This window comes from Chanodichthys erythropterus, chromosome 11, assembly GCF_024489055.1.
Source record: "Chanodichthys erythropterus isolate Z2021 chromosome 11, ASM2448905v1, whole genome shotgun sequence".
Classification (NCBI taxonomy): Eukaryota; Metazoa; Chordata; class Actinopteri; order Cypriniformes; family Xenocyprididae; genus Chanodichthys; species Chanodichthys erythropterus.
Genome location: NC_090231.1, coordinates 40,010,209 through 40,033,738, shown reverse-complemented (window position 1 = coordinate 40,033,738; position 23,530 = coordinate 40,010,209). Strand labels below are relative to the sequence as shown.

The window sequence follows — 23,530 nt, the reverse complement described above, 5'->3', positions numbered from 1 at the left end:
TTATACAAAAAATCATGGCCAAAAAAAAAAAAAATGATGCCTTTTTGTCAGATGCCTTTTATTCTGAGATTAGTCGATTCCTAATTGTACGAGACCTGACACCTGACGTAATTTTTCCAATGACTGAAGCCTTTTAGTCTGAGTCATGACTCCTTTTCGTTGTATGACTGAAGTGTGAAGATGTCCTAATATGTACACCGTACCAAGGACAAATGTCAATGGCTTGGTCTCGTTTATTTTAGTAGGCCTAGCCTACTACCCAAGCAAATGTGTATACTTGTGTGTGCTAACACAAGTTTACACAAGCAACTGTACGAGTGCAGGATGCTGATTCAGGAGTTTATAATTCCTAACAAGGGGGAGGGGCTTGATGTGTGTGCGCTCGAGTTATAAGTGTGTCATTTACAGCTGCATATTTCGAAATATTTTAAGACACAGATGATCAAATGATATGATACGATGAAGGCGAAGACAGGAAAAATAAACTCCACCTCTCCATACTTACAGACAGACAGACAGGGAGAGAGAGGGACTGATAACACGCCGAGACATGAGGCTGAACAGAGTGTATAAAGAGCCACAGAACTATGTGGACTATCGAGAGTAACGAGAGACGACCGCAGTGAGAGCACCAGGAAACACTGAATTACCTGTGGAGGAACTGAGAAAGAAAGAAAAGGGAACGTATAAACTTCGCATTCATTCATAGCTATTTCAGCCACTGGACGTCTCAGAAGGTAGGCTAATAGTCGTTTCAGTCTTGGTTTCGGTCATCCGTTTGAAGTTAGTTCATAATTATCACTGTGATTACAGCAACAGATGTTGAGAAATCTGGTTAATTAGCTTAAATTACTTCATTTTTATTCGCTGTATTAGTACCATATCTGTGTTTTATGCATAATATATATGTACATTTCTGCCTTTAATAGAAGCATTCAGTATACACACTACGTTATCTGGGAATCAAACCTCTTATCTTGATGTTGCTTGCACCACCTACCATCTGAAAACTTCATTAATTTATATAGCAACTTTTTGAATGTTTTACAGAAGACATTTAAATGTATGTGTAGGTTCATCTGAAAAGAAATGCAGTAGAGTAAAATTTATAGAGGAAGAATTAAATTAGATTTGAATGAACTGCTTGTAAATTGATTGGTCAATCTTCCTCTCGTTATGCATTTTATAATTTATTTATTTATTTATTTATTTATTTTTGCCTAAAGATTTTGATTAAAATTCTTGGTATTCTTGGTAGCTCTTTTTCCAGAGTGTTAAATAAAAATACAATGTCCAAAATTTCCCATCTTTCCAATCCAATCTGTTTAGTCCAGCAACAGGTGTTGAAACTGGTCAACCTAAAATGAGGTTTCTCAACTCTGGTCCTGACAGACCTTAGCTTCAACCCTAATCAAACACCTGAACAATCAATGTCTTCAGGATTACTAGAAAATTACATGCAGGGGAGTTTGATTGGATTTGGAGTTTGGACAGTGAACTTCAAGGGCCAGAGTTAAAGGTGACATGAAACAGTTGCAATAGCTTTTTCTTCCATATTGTGACATAAATCAGAATGAAACCGCTTCTGGAAAAAGAACAAATGTAGTGGGGGGCTTGATTTTGTCCATGGGGAATGGGTTAGATGGTTGTGGTTTGTTATTAGTGGATCTCATATAATTGACAGGTTGCCCGCCCTCATCATCGAAGAAGAGAAGTCACTGCAAGAGGGAGGGGAAGTTATTTTGATTAAAGATTACTAGCACATGAATTGTAAACAAAAATTAAGTGCACAGATAAATCATTTATAATACTGTAACATTCCAACGCTATCTCACGACCAATTCGTACTTATTCTACGAGGTGGCTATTTCGTATAAATTCATACGACCTCACTCGTGCGAATTCATACGATTTGTCTAAACCCCAGTGACGGTTAGGTTTAGGGGCAGGGTTTGGGGTAGGTCATTCGTATGAATTCATACGAATTTGTCAACTCGTAAAATACATACGATTTAGCAAAAAACGTATGAATTAGTACCAGTGAGGTCGTATGAATTCATACGATTTAGCCACCTCGTAAAATACGTACGAATTGCCGTGAGATCGGGTTGAACATTCCATAAATTTTAAGAAATCCTGACATAGAACAAGTGACCAGCTCGACTGCATTTATGGCCTGATTGTGATTCTTATGTAAATAAGTTTACACTCCCTGTGTGCAGCAATAAAAAGCCTGTGACCATGTTTAACGATATGTCATTATAAAGAAATGCAACGCTTTGTATAAACGGTAATAATTAAATGCAAATAAACATAATAAAAGTAACACAAACCAATATAGATCTGCAGCCTAATGTGACTCTTATGCATGACAAAATGTGCATGCATGCATAACAAACAGTAAAATGTAGCCTACATGCAACTCTTGTGGACATGTGCCATGTCACTTTTTGAAATAACCTAAAAATACCACAGTACATAAATCTGGTTCTCACACAGTATCATGATATGACCATCACTGTATGTTCCAGGTGTATTTGTGCATCACACTGCCACGGTATGCAACCTGTGCTATATTTGGGCTGCAGACAAGGTTGCAGTCAATGCTCACATTTCTCACATTTAGTATCAGTTCTTTCTGTGCACGTCACTTGAATATTGTCATCTGCGTAAAGCGTGTTAAGACATGATACTTCCTTTGCAAGCCAGTGCTGTGCAATACAACATCTGCTTAATATGAACTGTTTGATTTAGTCAGATGGAAACCAAAATAACCGTAATTATTCTTGTAAAAGCTGAAATTGCAAGTAATCTGTCTGCAGTTTTACACAAAGCCACAAAAGTGTTTAATTGTGTAGTGTGTGAGTACGTGCTGTGATTTGATTCAAAATCAGGTCTGTGCACAGGTGTAGTCAGCGGCTCATTACTCAAATGCGTCTAACAAAAGGTGTGTTTGTGTATATAGTGGGTGTGCGAGGATTTTCACATCTGTTTGAGGTGTATGTCTCAGACTATGTCAAATCTCTGAGACGTACACTAGACAAACACTACAGTCTAAAGACTGGCCACATTCAAATGGGGAACGGCAGAAAGTCAATCCAAGCGTGTTGAACTTCACTTGAGCAAATGTCGTTATCATCCTACCTTTCTTCCTTCTTATCCCAGTTTTGTATGGCATTGGTTTTGGTGGAATTAGGAAAAAACTGTAAAAGTTCTCTGGATTATGTTTACACTAGTAGTGTTCATGTCTGGTCTCGCTATCAGGAAGCAGTTACACAGTTGAAAAATATTTCCAGTAATTCTAGTTCAGTCCCACTTTCATATGAAACTGACTTGTCCCTGTGGTTTTAAAATAATGATGTATTCACTGTTTTTGCACTGAATAGCACAAAAAACTGACTTTCTGACTTTTATCTGCAACAAATGAAAGGGTTTTTTTTTTTTTTTTTTTTTTTTAGATTACAGTTTAAAACTGTGTAAATTCAACCAGTGTTGAGGAAAGTTACTTTGCATTACAATATTGCGTTACTCCCTAAAAAAGTAACTAATTGCGTAGTTCCTTTTCATGGAAAGTAATGTGTTACATTACTTTTGCGTTACTTTTTCTTACCTGGGCAGGGTTTGCTTGTTTGTTTTTTAATAACCACAAAAAAGTTCTATTTTTTGCAAATGTTAAGGTCCTTTCACACCAAAAGTGAAATGAATAAGCCTCAGCCTGAAGGAAATGCATAATTATGCCTGTTCAGTAGAGGGCGCTGCTCAAACAAGCCTTTCAGCCTTTCTGGATTAAAGAAGAATAGGATACAGGGGAAGGAAGTTCAGCACTCTTATTTCTAAATCTAATCTAAAGTAATTTTTGCTTATTAGTATGGTTTACCTAGATCACTGAAGGTCCGCAGCAAAGACATTGCTTAATAAAGTGAGATTTTTTTTTTTGTGTGTGTGTGTGTGTGTATGTATATTTTAATATAGTTAATTATTACAGGTTTGCATAAAATTCTGAAATTGCATTTGAGTTTTTATTCATTTTGAGGAATACTGAATGTTCACTCAGCGCACATAACACCTCTGCACTTTATTTCTCTCAACATGCATGGGGACAGGAGAGCTGTCAGTTAATAAATATGAAAAAGTATCTTGCGTTACTTATTTGAAAAAGTAACTTGTATTTTGTTGTAAATTGAAAAAAAAAAAGTTACTTTACTAGTTACTTGAAAAAGTAATCTGATTATGTAACTCAAGTTACTTGTAATGCATAACCCCCAACACTGGTTACAACTGACCCATTGTCACTAATAGAAAACATCAGTCTAAAATGTATTTGTTAGTCAAATCTACCTTTTTAAAAGCAGTTTTTATAGGCAAAATGTACTCATTTAGATACTGTGTCTTTAGTCACTCTTTACAATTGGCTTTATCTCTGAAATTTCTCTATTTTCTTCAGTCTTTGTCATGTCACATCCCTCCTTGTCTGATGAGACATGATATTTTAGCTTTTTTTTTTTTTTTTTTTTTTTTACATTTAGGTGAAAGTTTTGAGTAATGTACACTCTAAAAAATGTGTTAAACATTTGATTAACGTTTGATTAACGTGTGATTAAAAATTACTATATGGCTGGCTTAAAATGAACCCAAATTAGTTTGGAAATTAAAAATCAGACACATAATTACTAGAGGCAACAATAATTATCAAAAGAACATTTGTTAATTAGCAATTTAATAAACGTTTAATTATTGTTCTTTAAACTTATTAATAATTGTTCATTTCCGACATACTTTAGGTTCATTTTAAGTTAGCGATACAGCAATTTTTAAACAATAGTTGCGTTAAATAAAACTTTTAGCAAGTTGGGCAAACATTTAACCCAGCCGCTGGGTTAAAACAACCCAATTGTTGGATTTGTCCTTTTTCAATCAAACTTTGGTTGTTTTTAACCCAGCATTTTTAAGAGTTTCATACAATATAATGTTCTATATAATTTTAAACAAGATAATCTGTTAATATAGAAACATGTTGTCTAATTGTCATTTAGCATGCATAACAAATCATAACCCAATATAAAAAATGTTGATTTTTTTTTTCTTTCTTTTTTTCCCCCCATTTTAAAAGTGCCCTAGAATCAGAATTTGAATTTCCCTCGGCATAGTTGAATAACAAGAGTTCAGTACATGGAAAAGACATACATTGAGTTTCAAACCCCATTGTTTCCTCCTCCTTATGTAAATCTCATTTGTTTAAAAGACTTCCGGAAAACACTCGGATCTCAACATAACACAGACTGTTACGTAACAGTCAGGATCATTAATATGTATGACCCCAATATTTGCATAATGCCAGCCCATTCGATGCATTAGACAAGGAAAGGCAGTATTAACGGCTGGATCTGTGCACAGACAAGGTAAGCAAGCAAGAACAACAGCGAAAAATGGCAGATGGAGCAATAATAACTGACATGATCCATGAGATCATGATATTTTTGGTCATATTTGTAAATTGTCTTTCTAAATGTTTCATTAGCATGTTGTTAATATACTGTTAAATGTGGTTAAAGTTACCATTGTTTCTTACTGTATTCACGGAGACAAGAGCCGTTGCTATTTTCATTTTTAAACACGTGCAGTCTGTATAATTCATAAACACAACTTCATTCTTTATAAATCTCTCCAACAGTGTGTAATGTTAGCTTTAGCCCGTTAGCCACAGAGCATAGCCTCAAACTAACACAGAATCAAACGTAACCATCTAAATAAATACTTTACTCACATAATTCGAAGCATGCATGACAAACATCTTGTAAAGATCCATTTGAGGGTTATATTAGCTGTGTGAATTGTGTTTTATGCGATGTGTATATATAGTTGAGAGCTCGTGTGGCAGAGGAAGCGCATCTCTTAAAGGGGCCGTGCTGAAAAAATCAGTGCATAGTTAATGATGCCCCAAAATAGGCAGTTAAAAAAAATTAATTAAAAAAAAAATCTATGGGATATTTCGAGCTGAAACTTCAGACACATTCAGGGGACACCTAGGACTTATATTACATCTTGTAAAAAAACAATCTAGGGCACCTTTAAAAAAATTGGTTTTAGTCCACAAAAACCTTTTATATCTATATACAAAGACTGTTGGCTCGCACTGCTTTATGATAACGATTCACCCCTTTTCGTTAAACTGAATCTCCCATAATCAGATGATCCCTTACCAACTCGATAATAAAAAAAAATCAAAGTTGTGTCTCACACACCCGCATGATGTTCTTCCAGACCCGTATGGCTTTATTTTTCCTGCAACACCATGGAAATCTATGATCTTGATCTAAGTTGTTTCCCACACAACAAAAGCAGTTGTCAAGCTCCTGAAAAGTGAAAACACCAAAAACCATTGGTTTTCAATCCTGGTGCTTCTCATCAAGCACACTTTAGGGGCCGTTTACACGTCGCAGTTTTCAACTAAGAACTGAAAACTTTTTATCTTTTGAATTCGTATAGTTTTGAGTGAGGAACAGACTGAATTATTGGATTTAGCTAATGTGTATGATATTTGAAAGCTACAGCAGATAACGTTTTGTATGCTTAAAAGCACATGAAGATTTTTTTTAACAATCCCCTTGTGTTTCACAGAAGTCAGGTTTGAAGCAACATGAGAGTGAGTAAATGATGACAGTTTTCATTTCTGAGTGAACTGTCGGTTTGATGATTAAAATCTTTGTCCTCCTCAAGACTCTTGGTTAATTTTGATAATGTTCCCTGACCTCTTATCATCAAATCTAACCACAAAAGCTTTGCAGAATTAATGGCTAGAACTAGACAGCTCATCCCTGAAAGATGATTAAATGTAAACGCCCTTGTGATAAACTACACATAAGGTCAGGAGGAAATAAAGTCTGCTTACACAAGCATCATTTCTAAGACTCATAGCTGCAGGCAAAAAAAAAACACAGAGAAAGTTTTTCCATCCAATCATGTATTTGTGTACTTGTTTCTCATGCAGGAATACAGTGATTAATTGAAATGTCTGATGTGGTCTTCTGCAGAGATATGGTGATGTGAATGTCATCTGTAGAGCGTTTTGCAACTTTAAACACATCTTGTTTCTCATGATCTTTAAGGCCTCTTGACTTGTAGACTTCAGTTGTAGTGTTGTAGACAAATATAAACAGTGAAACAGAGCCTATATGAATCAAATCAAGTCTCAAATCAACTTTTATTATTATTTAATGGAAAATTTGAAGTGCATCGTGTGAAAGCTCCAGGAAGTGCTCACACATGTTCCTCCTTCAGTAGTGTTCAAAAAACCACCCAGAATGAATTCTTCTTTAGACAAAGAAGCTAAATTATAAGAGTTTTAAATTGTTTTGCACGTTTTAGTCACCACATCATTCCCATAATTCTTTTTGTGTTATTTTATAACTTTGATGAATTGACTGTTACTATTAATGTTGCACAAAAAAAAAAAAAAAAAATATATATATATATATATATATATATATATATATATATATATATATATATATATATATATATATATATATATATATATATATATATATATATATATATATATTTGTAGGCAAAGCAAGTTATTATATAGCACATTTCATACACACTGGTAATTCAAAGTGCTTAAATAAAAATAATAAAATAGTTTAGATGAAATTAATTTTGTGGTACATTTCATTTTTATACTTTGTTTATATTATTTGTATTTTTATTTATTTTAAACCTCTACTAAATGTTTGAGCTGTCCCTATTTTTTTTATATCATTCTTTATTAACATATCATTTGTATCCTAATATATCTCTTACAATTAAAATTAGGATTTTAAATTTATGTCTTTTTTTGAGCATGATTTCCAAAAGAATGTACTTTGATGTATAGATAAAGAAGTTCAAATATAAAAGTTTCCAGTTGTGTCACATATTTGTCATCGCATCATTCCCATAATTCCTTGTGTTATTTCGTAACTTTGATGACTTTACTATTACTAATAATGTTGCACAAGAATGTAGAAATATTATTTCTTGGCATTTTGTAGTAGGGGTGCGCAGGACACAACCCCGGGCTAGTTGTAACACAAATCGTTTTAAAAGTTTCCACACATGCATATTTGCACCAAAATTCAAAATTCAAAATGTTCAGATAACATTTTAACCTATGGGGCATGTTGTCACATTTCACTTCCATTCTTTTGGGGTAAATAAAAAAGTACACTGTATTAATGGAAAAAAAAAAGTTTTTATTATAGAGGTTGAGTATAATGTCATATTATCTAAATCATAACTCATTATCTTCTAATGGTTTTAAGCATGGTCAAAGACATTATTATGCTTATTAAATGTCAACTGTTAACATCTAGATTCACCTTCTAGTCAAAAAAAACCAAAAACAAAAAAAAACAAACAAACAAACAAAAAACACCTCAGTACATGTTTCACAAATCATTTCCTGTATAAACTTCCTGTAATGATGAACACACAGTTTGTGGGCATGTAAGTGGGTCTTTCATGAAAACACTTGCATGCTGAAGACTAATTCTTCATGTCAGGTTCACTTGTAGTTTTCTAGACTTTTCCTTCACTTGATCTGCGTCTCTATTCTTTCCTCTCCCTGAGGGCCTCTAATGGACTTGGAGTTTATCCATGTTCTGGTCATCTGTGTTCTTTCACTCGGTGTACCGCACTGGTGCCTCTTGTACAGATGATTTGCGGTCATATTGAATTTGGCAGATGCGATGCGGAGTTCTGGTGTGATGAGATAACGATCACGTTACACAGACTCCTATAATCACTTCAGCAAAATATAATTTTTGTAATGCATCAGGGAGCCTGTCGGCGTCTGCCGTGTACTAATGTATTCACTAATGTACGGTAAAGTGGCTCTGTGGAAATTTTTTCTGACTGCTTTTTTACTGGCCGCCTCTGAGTGTACGGCTCTGTTGTCTAAAGGCCACAGACGTCATTTACGGTGGCTCACACCCTTTTTATGAGTGTCTAATATCTAAAGCATCTCCAAAATGCAAACAAATGTGTTTGCTCTCGATATACATCCACTGATATTCAGCTGCATTTTTATCAAAATTAAATGTTATAGGGTGGGATATAACCTGGAACAACTTCACCAACGAGTCATCTGTCATATGCAGCAGTCAAATACCAAACATATAAACCCCATTTTGTGTAAGGGTCAATGACGTGACGGGTAATTTTTTTTTTTTTTTTTTTGTCCAAAGGCCTAAATAATACTAAAAAGCAAAGATATGACATCCAAAGAATGTAAGGTAGTAGTACTAAATTTCTTTTATTGAATCCAAAAGTTTTTAATTATATTTTGCTACATATAAAGGTATTTTAAAGATTTTAAAGTGTCAAAAGGTAATTCGGTTTAACCATCCAAAGGCCAATACAGCCAATTCATTTGTGACTAAAATATCTTAAAATGTAATAAATGTATATATTTTTTATTCTGGCATGATTTTATAACATCATATACACTATATTGCCAAAAATATTGGGACACCCCTCCAAATCATTGAATTCAGGTGTTCCAATCACTTCCATGGCCACAGGTGTATAAAATCAAGCTCACAGGAGCTCAGTGAATTCAAGCATGGTACTGTGATAGGTTGCCACCTGTGCAATAAGTCCATTTGTGAAATTCCTCACTACTAAATATTCCACGGTCAACTGTTAGTGGTATCATAACAAAGTGGAAGCAATTGGGAACAACAACAATTCAGGCACGAAGTGGTAGGCCACGTAAAATCACAGAGCGGCGTCCACTCATGCTGAGGCACACAGTGCGCAGAAGTCGCCAAGTTTCTGCAGAGTGAATAGCTACAGACCTCCAAACTTCATGTGGCCTTCAGATTAGTTCAAGAACAGTGCGTAGAGAGCTTCATGGAATGTTTCCATGGCCGAGCAGCAGCATCCAAGCCTTACATCACCAAGTGCAAAGCAAAGCTTCGGATGCAGTGGAGTAAAGCACGCCGCCACTGGACTCTAGAGCAGTGGAGACGTGTTCTCTGGAGTGACGAATCACGCTTCTCTGTCTGGCAATCCGATGGACTAGTCTGGGTTTGGCAGTTGCCAGGAGAACAGTACTTGCCTGATTGCATTGTGCCAAGTGTAAAGTTTGGTGGAGGGGGGATTATGGTGTGGGGTTGTTTTTCAGGGGTTGGGCTTGGCCCCTTAGTTCCAGTGAAAGGAACTCTTAATGCTTCAGCATACCAAGACATTTTGGACAATTTCATGCTCCCAACTTTGTGGGAACAGTTTGGGGGTGGCCCCTTCCTGTTCCAACATGACTGTGCACCAGTGCACAAAGCAAGGTCCATAAAGACAAGGATGAGTGAGTTTGGTGTGGAGGAACTTGACTGGCCTGCACAGTCCTGACCACAACCCGAGAGAACACCTTTGGGATGAATTAGAGCGGAGACTGTGAGCCAAGACTTCTCCTCCAACATCATTGCCTGACCTCACGAATGCGCTTCAAGAAGAATGGTCAAAAATTACCATAAACACACTCTTAAGTCTTCCCAGAAGAATTGAGGTTGTTATAGCTGCAAAGGGTGCCAACTCCATATTAAACCCTATGGATTAAGAATGGGTCCCAAAACTTTTGGCAATATAGTGTATCAACATAGTGCAAAATAGTTTTAAAATTATGTGTAGAATTCATTGAATGTCCGAAAAATAAATTTCATTGATGTCATTCAGAGTAACCAATATAAAGGGACCATTTTCGATAAAGTCATTCAATTCAATTCAAGTCACATTTATTTGTATAGTGTTTCTCACAATACATATTTTTTTCAGAGCAGTTTTACATAGAATGCATGTCAACATTACAATTTAGAGTAATTTGTTATCAGAGATTGCAGTCCAATTTTTGTAATTTCAGCAATGTACATATGCAAATCATGCAGTTAGCTAACAATGTATTAATTTAATGTAGATGAGCTAATGGAATACATATTAACAACGATTAGGATATATAGCAACATTTGGAATGGTGCATGCTGATCCAGAGTTTGCGTCATCTGAAGTCCTCGCAGGGGATGGTGCGGTCTCTTCAGGGTGTTGGTCATCTGAAGCCTTCATAAGAGGCTGGATCCAACCCGAAGCTGATGTACTCTAGTTACCTCAGGATGGGCATCCTGAGATAAAAAAACAGAAAAGCAAATGGAGAATAATTAGCGTAGCTGCTGTTCATAACATTAAGCAAAGATAGTCATGTGCAATTGATCTGATATAACTAGAGTACAAGGATATGAGATGCATTATGTGAATGTTTGGCTAAAAAGATGTGTCTTTAATCTATATTTAAACTGGGTGAGTGAGTCTGAGCCCTGAACATTATCAGGAAGGCTATTCCAGCATTTAGGAGTCAAATGTGACAACGCTCTCCCTCCTTTAGTGGACTTGGATATCTGAGGTACAACCAGGAGATTTGTGAACTTAAAGATGGATTGTAGGGCGATAGAAGATAAGTTAAGTACACAGGAGCTAATCCATTTAGGGCCTTATAGGTCAGTAGCAATACTTTATTATCGATACGTAATTGGTAACCAGTGTAGAGATGATACCTTTGGTGTTATAAGGATCATATTTTCTTGACCTAGTCTCTAGCAGCTGCATTTTGGACTAGTTGTAGCTTGTTTGAGGAAGCAGGACAACCAGCTAGTAATGCAGTATTACAGTAGTGTAGTCTAGACATCATGAATGCATCAATAACTTTTCTGCATCAGAAAAAGATAACATGTTCCACAGCTTAGTAATGTTTCTGAGGTTTTTGTAACATATGAAACATATGAAATATGATTTTCAAAGGACAAGTTGCAGTCTAATATAACAGCCAGGTCTTTAACTGTAGAGGATAAAGTAACATTACATCCTTCTAAAAACAAACTGTAGTCTAAGAGATTCTGTGTAAATAAGTTTTTGGTCCAATAGGTAATACATCATTCTTATCTGAATTTCATAAAGCAAAGCAACTAACTTTCTCTTAACTATTTAAAAAATTCATGCTTTCACTTGCTCATACGCATGCCTCGAAACATCAGGTCATTCGGTACAACTGCTATGAAACATGGAAAACTTGTACTAAATATAAAATGTTTGATTGTCATTTTGCTAGATATTTATATATATATTTATATTTTTATATTTATATATATATTTATATATTTATATATTTATATATTTATATATATATTTATATATATATATATTTATATATTTATATATATATATATTTATATATATATATATATTTATATATATATATATATATATATATATATATTTATATATATATTTATATTTTTATATTTATATATATTTTTATATATATATATATATATATATATAATAAACTTTTTTTTTTTTTTTAATTTGCAAAGATTTCAAACAAATTTCTTTCACATTGTCATTATGGGGTATTGTTTGTAGAATTTTGAGGAAAATAATGAATTTAACCCCTTTTGGAACAAGGCTGTGACATAACAAAATGTAGAAAAAGTGAAGCACTGTGAATACTTTCCAGATGCACTGTATATGCTAATTAGACCCACAGGTCCCACTTTATATTAGGTGGCCTTAACTACTATGTACTTGCATCAAAAAATAAGTACAATGTACTTATTGTGTTCATATTGTATTGCAAAACACTTATGCTGCTATTGAGATGGGATACGGGTAAGGTTAGAGACCGGTTTGGTGGTATGGGCCGGTTTAAGTGTGGATCAAGGTGTAATGGATGGTTCAACAGTGTAATTATAAATATAATTACAGAAATTAATTACAGATACAACATTAATTTTATGACGCGATGAGAATAATTTTTGTGTGCAAAAATAACGACTTCATTCAACAATATTTTCTCTTCTGTGTTCATTCTCGTGTGCTGTTTATGTTCAGCGCTTCCATGTTCTACGTCAAAACGCTTTGAAAACACATTTTAATTAATAGAGTCTGAAATTTAGACATTTATTTACAGTATTTCTGGTCAAGTAAATGCAGCCTTGGTAAGCATAGAAGACTTATTTCAAAAACTTATTGACTCCATACTTTTGAATGAACTTTGGCGATGCCACAACCTGTAGGTGTGTATAAACAGTAAGCCAGACAGCGACTTTACTGACAAAATTATCTTCTTTTCCTCTTCAGATTGCCGAGGTGGCTTTGAACCACAGCAAGCTCCTTTTGTCCTCTCCTCTTACGCCTCACCCCATCCTCAATCCCAGTTGCCCTTGCCAGTCCATCTTTAAACATGTCAACAGCCAACGCAACGATCATGAGCAACATCAACGGGGCAATTGCTGGTGCAGCCATCCTCGGCCTCGTGTTCCTCCTCGGTGTTCCTGGGAACGTCTTCATTATCTGGAGTATCCTGGCCCGAGCTCGCCAGCGCTCCGTCACCACCCTTCTGATCCTAAACCTGGCCTTCGCTGATGGGTTCCTCATGATGCTGACACCTTTCTTCATAGTTTATTTGGCAAAACGCAGTTGGATTTTCAATCAGGCACTGTGCAAAGTGTTGTTCTATCTCTGCTGCGCCAACATGTACGCTTCTGTATTGCTGATCATGCTGATGAGTTTGCACAGGCTGGTGGCAATAGTGTGGCCGAAACGCGTCGCCGCACTGACGGACCGCAAGGCCCTTACACGGGTGCTGGTGGGACTCTGGGTTCTTGCTCTGGGACTCTCAGTGCCTGTCTTGGTTTACAGGCAAGTCACCACAACTGGGAACGGCACCACAACTGGGAACGGCACCACAACTGGGAATGGCACAGAGCCTCAGAGTTTTCTGTGTGTCTGCGAACACCCACAACCACAATATGTGAGTCTGTGCTGCACTAATATTTCAAACCACAACAGACATATCCAAGAAGAGCCTTTAGAATCCAAATGTTCTATTCATCGAAGAATCCTAATAAATAAATGTATCATGGTTTCCACTAGGGCTGCCCCCTAATAGTCGACTAACCATTAGTCAACTTGAAGAGGCTTGGTCGACCAAGATTTTATTAATCGGTTAGTCGCAGAAAAAAAAATCTCCACAGGAAGTGGCAAGGTCACGCAGTCCTAGAGGAACAGATTATTAACTGCAGGAAATCCAAACATTCACCTATCATTTATCGACCTCAAATATGGCTTATCACTTGAAACAAGTAAGTCGCAACTTTAGTCTATTCTCTTTAATGTTTGCCTATAGATAAATGTGCGCTATTATTTGGTGCATATCCAAGTGTTTGTGTGGAGAGCGTGTTTACTGCATGACATGGAGGCTCCGGTGTGATCACTGCACTTAACTTAAAATACTCCGTCATTTTTGGTCCTAGATAAGAGTAATGCAAAATGTAAAAGGTCTACTTTTATTTCTGTAAACTAACAATAACAGCAAAACATTGTGCTTTTGTAAAACAATGAAAGCAATCAGGATGCGTTTTCTGATCTCGGTCTCGGTGAACTTGAGCTCGTAACAAGCATGAACCGAAACTCATCGTATAGGCTGCTTTCCTCACAGACACAAGAAATATATCTATAGCTTGGAATGTCTACTTTTAAACGAGCCAATTCAAATGGAAAATAAATATTCTCAGATTATGTAATTCATATGAAACTTGCATATAGACGCGTCCACTACTGCGGAGATGAGAGATGAGTCAGCATTGTTGACTTAATCTCTGCAGCCGAAAACACAGAAAATATTATCAATAAATTATTAAAATGTTTAGACAGTCTCCTTGCTGTTTTTTCACGACACATTCATAATCGTTTGAGTGCACTGTGGCAATCGGTGCACTGTGGCAAGCTTTATGCATGTGTTTGAGGACTGATTAGGCTATGTATACATAAGATTAAAGGCTCATTATTATGATTTATGGCTTATTAATATAAATGCGCGATTAGTCGACTAATGGCTTAAATGAACGACTACTGGTCGACTAGAAAAATCTTTAGTCGAGGGGCAGCCCTAGTTTCCACAAAACTTTGAAGCAGCACAACTGTTCTCAACACTGATAATAATAAGAAATATTTCTTGAGCAGCAAATCAGCATTAGAATGATTTCTGAAGGATCATGTGACACTGAAGACTGGAGTAATGATGCTGAAAATTCAGCTTTGATTACAGGAATAAATTACATTTAAAAGTGTTCACATAGAAAAAAAATTATATTACATTGAAATAATATTTGTCAGTATTAGTGTTGTCAAAAGTACCGACTTCGTTACCTAGCCGGTACTGAAATTTTAAAAACGTGACGCTTTGAGCGCTGTTGAGTGGATTCGTAAACATCTGATTGGCCGTTGTTTTCACGGCTCATCGGATATGTCTGTGATGGGCTTAAATGATCAACGCTGTAAAAACGTTGTAAATAGTCATCAATTAATCTCTTCACTAAGCGCTTACACAGATACACACGGGAGCGTTTGAAAGCAGGCGTCTATCGCGGATCGGTCCACTGTTAGACGCCTACTTTCAATCGCTCGCGCTCCCACTTTCAAAACGCTTTCAACTTCAAACACTTCCGTGTGCTTTCAAATGCTCCCACGCGCTGATCATTGTAGCCAATCACCGGCATATCCGATGAGCGCGTCAACACAATGGCCAATCAGAGATGTTTATGAATCCGCTCAACAGCGCTCAAAGCGTCACGTTTTAAAATTTCAGTACCGATAGGTACCGAAGTCGGTACTTTTGACAAAACTAGTCAGTATTACTGTTTTTGATCAAATAAATGACCTTGGTTAGCAGAAGAGACTTCTTTTTAATCTTACCGACCCCAAACATTTGAACAGTAGTATATATGAGATGGCAGGATGATAACTTCTATCTTTAAACATCACTTCTCATGTGAAAAGTGCTCCGCGTAAGCGCTCCTGAAGAAGTACAACTAGTCCAATCTTGATTGGTGCAACGTCATTCCGTGACGTATGCCGGCGGAACACGGAAGCTATAAAAGAGCTGTCAAACACAGCTGTTTCAGCTTTCTGATCTTCAGCAAGCTGTGTCTCTGTCTGTCTTATTTGGTGTTGTTTGTCTCGTAGGACAACATATATCTTAGAAATGGCGAGTGAAGGCAGTCAGCAAAAAAGTCTCAAGAATTGAAACGCCTGGGACTGAGGCTGAATATAAAAAAAGAGCCTGCTAACTCCTGTTCAGAAGACAGGGTATTTAGGAGTGATATGGGACTCTGTTACGATGCGGGCACAGTTGTCTCCTGCACGCATCAAGTCGATTCTGGCAATGGTGTCCAGGATCAAGCTAGGCCAACCCCATCACTGTAAAACAGTTTCAGAGACTGTTAGGGGCATTGACTGTAAAAAAAAAGATGGACGACGCGACGCCGCTTCCTTCCATTGTAATGAACTGAAGGTAAAACGGACGATGATGGGCGTTGACATGTTGGAACCTGGGCATGCGCAGAAAGACTCGTCAGTGAAACCAGGAGCCGGAGGCAGAGTCGCGGTATCAAACATCCGCCCAGACGTCTGCGTCACCAAGATCAGATCACCTATTTGTTTTATTATCTATTGTTTATTATATTTTTCTTTTCCTCCTCCCTTTTTCATTTGGCTTAAACGATGCTAATTACATCTGGCAATAAGGAATTTACATTTATTTGAATGTTTATTATAGCACATTGTTCAGTTTTAAACTAAATTACTCATAACTAGGTCAAAACAACATATCATAATTGATGTATTTTAAATAAATTAATTATACACAAATTAAAATTATTCTTGTGAAAAAATATTCTGTTTCTAGAGCAATAATATTTTTGACTAACTCTACAGCAGATCGATCGCTGTAACGTTAGACAGTGCTCTTTAATTAACCAGAGTAGGATTAGTTTTGTCCTGATAATTATTATTTTATACCCATAAAGATAATTAGTAACTGCCAGATTATGATCACCTGCTTTTTCCGTCATGGCTAACATTAGCCGTGTTATCTTGGCTAATAACATTTAGCTTATAAAGCCCACATTTAACGTGACGGAAAAAAACTCAGTGATCCGTCAGATCTGTAGGTCGGTTAGGACAGTTTACTGCTGAACAACAACTTTTGTCAGTGAGAAATAAGACAGAAATCGAAAAATAAGTTATTTATTCATCTTCAATCTCCCCTCAAAGCTCCGACAGTCCTCAGAGAAGCTGTCAATCAACTGTAAATCGTGACGACACGCCCCGTTTCTATAGCACCAAATTGCTTGCAAAAATCAAACTGATCACAAAAATGAACTATTGAATATATATCAGCATGATAACAACTACCTTAAATGACCAAAACCATCTTTCGGAAATTTTTATTGTATGTGTAATCAATTTTTTGTTATTTTGACAAGTGCCATTAGTTTGCATTGAGAGGGCGGGTTTATGACTTGTACTGCATCCAGCCACCAGGGGCCGATCAGAGAGCCCGCGGCTTCACTTTTCAGGACGTATGAGACGCACCCGGTTAGGGCTCATGGCAGCAGCATCCAACGTGATACCTTTTGGCCTGCTGTACATGAGACCTCTAGAGTGGTGGCTCAGGACCAAGGGGTTTTCCTCGAGGGGCAACCCAAATTGACCCAGTTAACTGCCCGGTGGCTTCAGTGCTGGAATTTCTCCAGGACCACTTTTTGGCTATATCTGCCTTCCACACACCTTTTTAGATGGTACATCCCTAGGGAGACACCATCTAATAACCCGTTTCCTCCATGGAGCTTTGAGGATGAGGCCCTCGGCTCAAGTCAGAATTCCCTCCTGGGACCTGACTATTGTTTTAGAAGGGCTATCTTCGGTGCCCTTTGAGCCTTTGGACACAGCATCTGACAAAATTGTCACGTTGAAGCTTACATTTTTGTTGGCTATTACATCCCTCAAAAGAGTGGGGGACTTACAAGCTCTTTCTGTGGCTCCATCATGCTTGGAGTTCGCCCCTGGTAGATTCAAAGCTATTCTGCACCCTAGACCAGGGTACGTATCTAAGGTACCCACCAACGTGGCCAGGTCTACAGTCCTCCAGGCTTTTCATCCTCCTTCTTTGTCGGCTGAACGTGAGAGGCTGCAGTTGCTCTGCCCAGTCATAGCCCTCCAGTGTTATGTCAGGAAGACTTCTAACTGGAGAAAATCAGACCAGTTATTAGTATGCTTTGGGCCCCCAAAGAAGGGTTCTACTACTATTACTGTTAACTAAACCTATTACTAAACCTACTATTAGCTGGTGGATAGTAGAGGCCATATCAAAGGCATATGAGGTGCGCGGGTTGCCTTCACCTCTGCCTCTTAAGGCCCATTCTACTCGTAGTATGGCATCATCCTGTGCATTATTGTCGGGGGCCTCCCTCCAAGATATTTGTGATGCGGCAGGTTGGTCCTCCCCACACACCTTCATTAGATTTTATAGTCTAGATCTACCGGCCACACCCAGTTCCCAATTGCTTATGTCCTAGGTTTGTGCCAATTTGCTTCACATCAGGACAGGCATTTTGTCAGTATGGTGACGCGGGTATTCGTTCCCCAAAGCGTTGCCATGGCGACGCAGCGCGAGTTCCCTCGAAAGGGAACGTCTCAGGTTACGCTTGTAACCATGGTTCCCTGAGAGGGGAACGAGACGCTGCATCCCCTTGCCATACTTCCTGCATGCCTGTCAAACCGCTTGCTTCAGATCAGTAGCTGAAACAGCTGTGTTTGACAGCTCTTTTATAGCTTCCGCGTTCCGCCGGCATACGTCACGGGATGACGTTGCACCAATCAAGATTGGACTAGTTTTACACCTCTTCAGGAGCGCTTACGCCGAGGCGGATCCCCCAAAGCATTGCCATGGCGACGTGTCTCGTTCCCCTCTCAGGGAACCATGGTTACATGCGTAACCTGAGACGTTTTTCATAATGCCAATAAATATCACCACAATAATAAACGTGCATCATTCTCACAATAATAAACACACATATAGTGCTGTATTTTGTCATTGCAGATTTCAGTTTCAGGATCTTTTGTAAATATTATTCACCCTGCTGAACTGTTCCACATTTCTAGCTCTACAACCTGGATTTATGAGCCAGATTTGATTTGCAGAATATGCAAAACAGTTTGAATAAGCCTTAAGCATTTGTTGGTTTTAAGTATGCATCAGTTCTTGAAGAAGAATGTTAATGTTAAGTTTGTGAATGTTATCAGTTTTGCACATCTGTATCCTGCAATGTCTGGAAAATTCCTTGGAAAAACTGCTCAGGCTCTGTCAGATTGGAAGGGACTGTGACTGATTTAACTGTGCCCTTCTGCTTTTATATCATTCTCATGTTAAATTGGCCATTTGAAACTTCATGCGTGTGAAGAGCTTCTCCACACCATGGCACTGTCACGCTACATGAAGTTCCTGCCACAAATAATGTTTTTTGCCAAAAACATTTGGCAGAGAACTATTTTTATGTTTGTACTGTGTCCAACAAACCTTCTGCATGCAAATCTGAATTTTCAGCATCATTACTCCAATCTTAAGTATCACATGATCCGTAAGAAATCATTCTGATATGCTGATTTGCTGCTCAAGAACTACATGTGGAACTACATGAGGGTGAGTAATTAATGACAGAATTTTAATGTTTGGGTGGACTAAGCCTTTTAAAAAAAGAATGGCATTTATTTAAAAATTTCTATCATTTTACATGTCTTTACTGTCACTTTTAATCAATGTATTGTGTCCTTGCTGAATAGAAGTATGGGCCTATTCACAAAAAAATTAGTGACCCTAAACTTATGAACAGTAGTGTTAATTAATTTTACTCTAGAAATGTGTACATTTCAAGAACAAAATTCAAATATCATCTGTAGTGTCTTCATTCTCCTCTGCGGCTGTGATATCTCCTGACTGTTGTTGTTGTTCATCTGTAGGTGGTGATGCAGTACTGTATGGAAACAGTGCTGGCCTTCTTGTTACCGTACGGTGTGATCATAGGCAGTTATATGTGCATATTACGCAGAATCCGCAAGACGCGCTTTCACAGACGCATCCGCAGCGAGAAACTCATTCTGGCAATCATTGTCACCTTCGGACTGTTCTGGCTGCCGTACCACATCATAAACATGGTGCAGGTGTGTGCTAAGCATTAAACGCTACATTAGAAGTGTCTCAAATGTGAAAGCACCCTAAAAATATTCTCTCACACAGGTGGCTGCTACATTTTACCCCAAAGATTCTCCAGGAAAAATCAGGTGAGTAACTTTAAGAAAATGCTCGCACCAGGACCTCAGTAACACTGGCTCATTTACAAACTCATTTATGTTCTTCCTCCGGTAGACTAGATAAGATCTGGACGTCGCTGCGAGCGCTCACCTCCACCGTGGCCTTTGTCAGTAGCTGCATAAACCCGGTCCTCTACACCTTCGCTGCAAAGTCATACATCCGGAGAGAGGGCCTGGGTTTCATGGCACGGCTGTTCGAGGGAACGGCGCTGGAGTCGTCGCGGAGGGGTCGGCGGAGCAATCAGAACAGCCGAGACCGAGACAAGGAAACTGATGAAGGAGAAAGTCTCAAAGACAAAGACTCGGATTCCATCAGTACCCCTAACACGAGCTCGATTATTAAAGTTGTGCTACAGAAAAACGGAAAGTGAACGAATGGCTGCGCATTCAATTTACGGTCAAAGTTGCGCTGAGTGTTGTTCCAGTGTTTCATAATGAGTAAATCCAAGTTTGTTTTATAAAATAAAAACTGTACCAACTGTAACAAAAAAAAAAGAGAGCAAGTAGACCGGTGCGTTACTCAAACCATCACCTGAACAAAGACTGAGGCAGCCACAGGGTCTTTACTCTTTATACATTGACTAATGGGCTAAACAAGGAACAGGTTCAGACACGTAAATTTCCACAAAATCCTGGAAGCTGTATTTATTCCAGCGCTTTCAAAGATTGTTTCCAGTACAGGGTGTCACACAACTGAGAGACCGATGAACCGTTTCAGAAAGAGCCCACCTGCTCATCGCCCCAACAAATGGTTTGCATGGTTGTAAACAAAGATTCAAGACTGACCATTGAGACAAGTTTGGTCGATTACTGAGAATTGAGAGGGAACTCGATGTCCATGCTTGTTAGTACTGACACAAAGCTCTTATTTTCTTTCACAATAATTTTCATTACTTTTCCATAACATTTGCAGTGCTGCATGACAAAGATTGCACTCATTAGAGTACAAAGAAATGTGTCACAACTGAGAATTAGTAGAAAATATGTATAGAGAGACAGTTTCATAACTTTTAATATTCCCTGATAGGTTTCTCAAGCCCTTTTGAACCCTGATGACCGTAAAAGAGGGTGCAATCAGGAAATTAGGGTTTAGTGGAGACAACAGTCAATGAGGTAAATCAAAGTTTGAGGATTTATGTGTATTAATTATGTCTGAATCAATGAACAAATACACTGTTTTCATTTGTATATAATGCCATCGTTCATATTAAATGTGATGTTTTACACTGAAGCATGTCTGCATGTGTGTGCAGTGTGCATGTTTTGTGAGCTTAGTTAAAGGGATAGTTCACCCAAAAATGAAAATTATCCCATGATTTACTTACCCTCAAGCCATCCTAGGTGTATATGACTATGTTCTTTCAGACAAACACAATATTTAAACATATCCTTAGTCCTCCAAGGTTTATAACGGTTGTGAATGTTAGGCCAAATTCTGAAGACAGAAAAAATGCATCATCCATAAAAAAATTTATCCATACAACTCCCAAGGGTTAATAAAGACCTTTTGAAGTGAAGGGATGCGTTTTTGTAAGAAAAATATCCATATTTAAATTCAAATAACGAGCTTCCGGCGGACGACCGTACGCATAGTCGCATACTGCACATGTCATTTTGGGTGGAAGAGCAACCTTTGAGCTGACGTGATGACGCACACGGAGGCACAGAGGAGAGAGCAAAACAAAACACTGGTCATGAATTAGAAGTTTAAAATGAAAAATTTTAAAGACAAATGTCAGAGGATTTTGATATAAGAGAAGAGGAGTTTGAGTTTGTTGCCCAGCCATATGTGTTTCAATCGTGAGAGGCGTCTAAGCATATGATACTCCTATATCCTGCGTTATACATCATGTCAGGATTACTCATTTGGTGCAAGTTGACTTGCGCATTCTGCGTGCGGTCTTTCGCCGAAAGCTAGTTGTTTGAATATATAAAGTTTTAAATATGGATATTTTTCTTACAAAAACGCATCCCTTCCACTTCAAAAGACCTTTATTAACCCTTGGGAATTTTTATTTTATTTTTTTTTTTAATGGATGGATGCATTTTTTCTGTCTTCAGAATTTGGCCTAACATTCACAACCATTATAAACCTTGGAGGACTATGAATATTTATTAAATATATATCGGATTGTGTTCGTCTGAAAGAAGATAGTTATATAGGATGGCTTGAGGGTTAGTAAATCATGGAATAATATTCATTTTTGGGTGAACTATCCCTGGTTACACACTAAAAGATTTTCAAAATGTGAGAGACCACAAACATGAGAACAGAAAAATCCTAGATTTAACCATTTTGCTCGTATAGTGTGTGGTGTGCCGTTATGTGACACAAAAACAGACTTTCAACCAGAGTCCCGACTGTGAACACGGGAAATCTCTCAATTTTCTCAATTTTCAAATTTCTCAAGACTTCAAAATAAACATGGCAGACGATAGGTGGGAAGAAATTGCGATGATAGTGTTTGGAATGATTTTGACAGAAAATTCACAGAAAAAAAAGAAAAGAAAAGGGTTTAAGTGAAGTCACAGAGATGGCGGGAACATGTTCTTTACTTTGTGCTACGCCATGACTGTGTTTGTTATGCTTCTGTCAGCTCGCGTTCTGATTGGATATTGTTTCGTTTCACGTGATAATCTCCAAAACGTGCACACATTTGTCCTCGGGGTTCCCCCACACATTTCTTTCTTATTATAAATAAGAAAAGATTTGCCATCGGGGTGGCTCTGACATTCTTCCGAGCAGATTCAGTCACTCTTAACACACCTCACACCACAGGAAAATCTGATAAGATAATCGGTAGAACCATCAAGATATTGGGACATTACCTAAGATTGACGGAAGGGGAGAAATCAGCCCGATTATCTTGTGGTGTGTACCCAGCATAGATGAAATGAGAAACTGAAGCACTTCAATTATGATTGGTTGTTGTGTGAATATCAGCCGTGTGGTTTTAATATATTTTTATATATGTTGATGTAACCATTAGTGTGTGTGTGAACTGTAAATCATATTGACGAATCAACTATTTGATTTTTATTTCTACATTGTAATATTAAGGTGATGAAAATGAGGTAATGATGCTCAGTTAATCAATCATTTCCAGCAGTTTTCTGCAGAATGTTATCCGTGACGTTTTTGTTAATAAGTTTCAAATAATTTGAATGCGATTATTTTAGTGTTCCGATTCATAATTTCATCCTTGTAAATGGCTGTTTTGTAATAATTTACTTACATTAAAGATGGACTCTGCTCTATTTTTGGTCCAGTATACACTTGGTTTATGTATACTTA

At 37.5% G+C, this 23,530-nt stretch overlaps 1 protein-coding gene across 1 annotated transcript; it reads left to right on the top strand.

Annotated features, from left to right (window-relative positions):
* Positions 1–449: 449 nt before the first annotated feature.
* On the top strand, positions 450–21,615 carry ltb4r2a (leukotriene B4 receptor 2a). The gene is made up of 5 exons (XM_067400992.1): positions 450–737; positions 13,165–13,837; positions 19,885–20,085; positions 20,162–20,205; positions 20,291–21,615. Exons 2-5 carry the CDS (start codon positions 13,268–13,270, stop codon positions 20,604–20,606), a joined length of 1,131 nt encoding a protein of 376 aa, XP_067257093.1. The 5' UTR covers positions 450–737; positions 13,165–13,267; the 3' UTR covers positions 20,607–21,615.
* Positions 21,616–23,530: the final 1,915 nt, after the last annotated feature.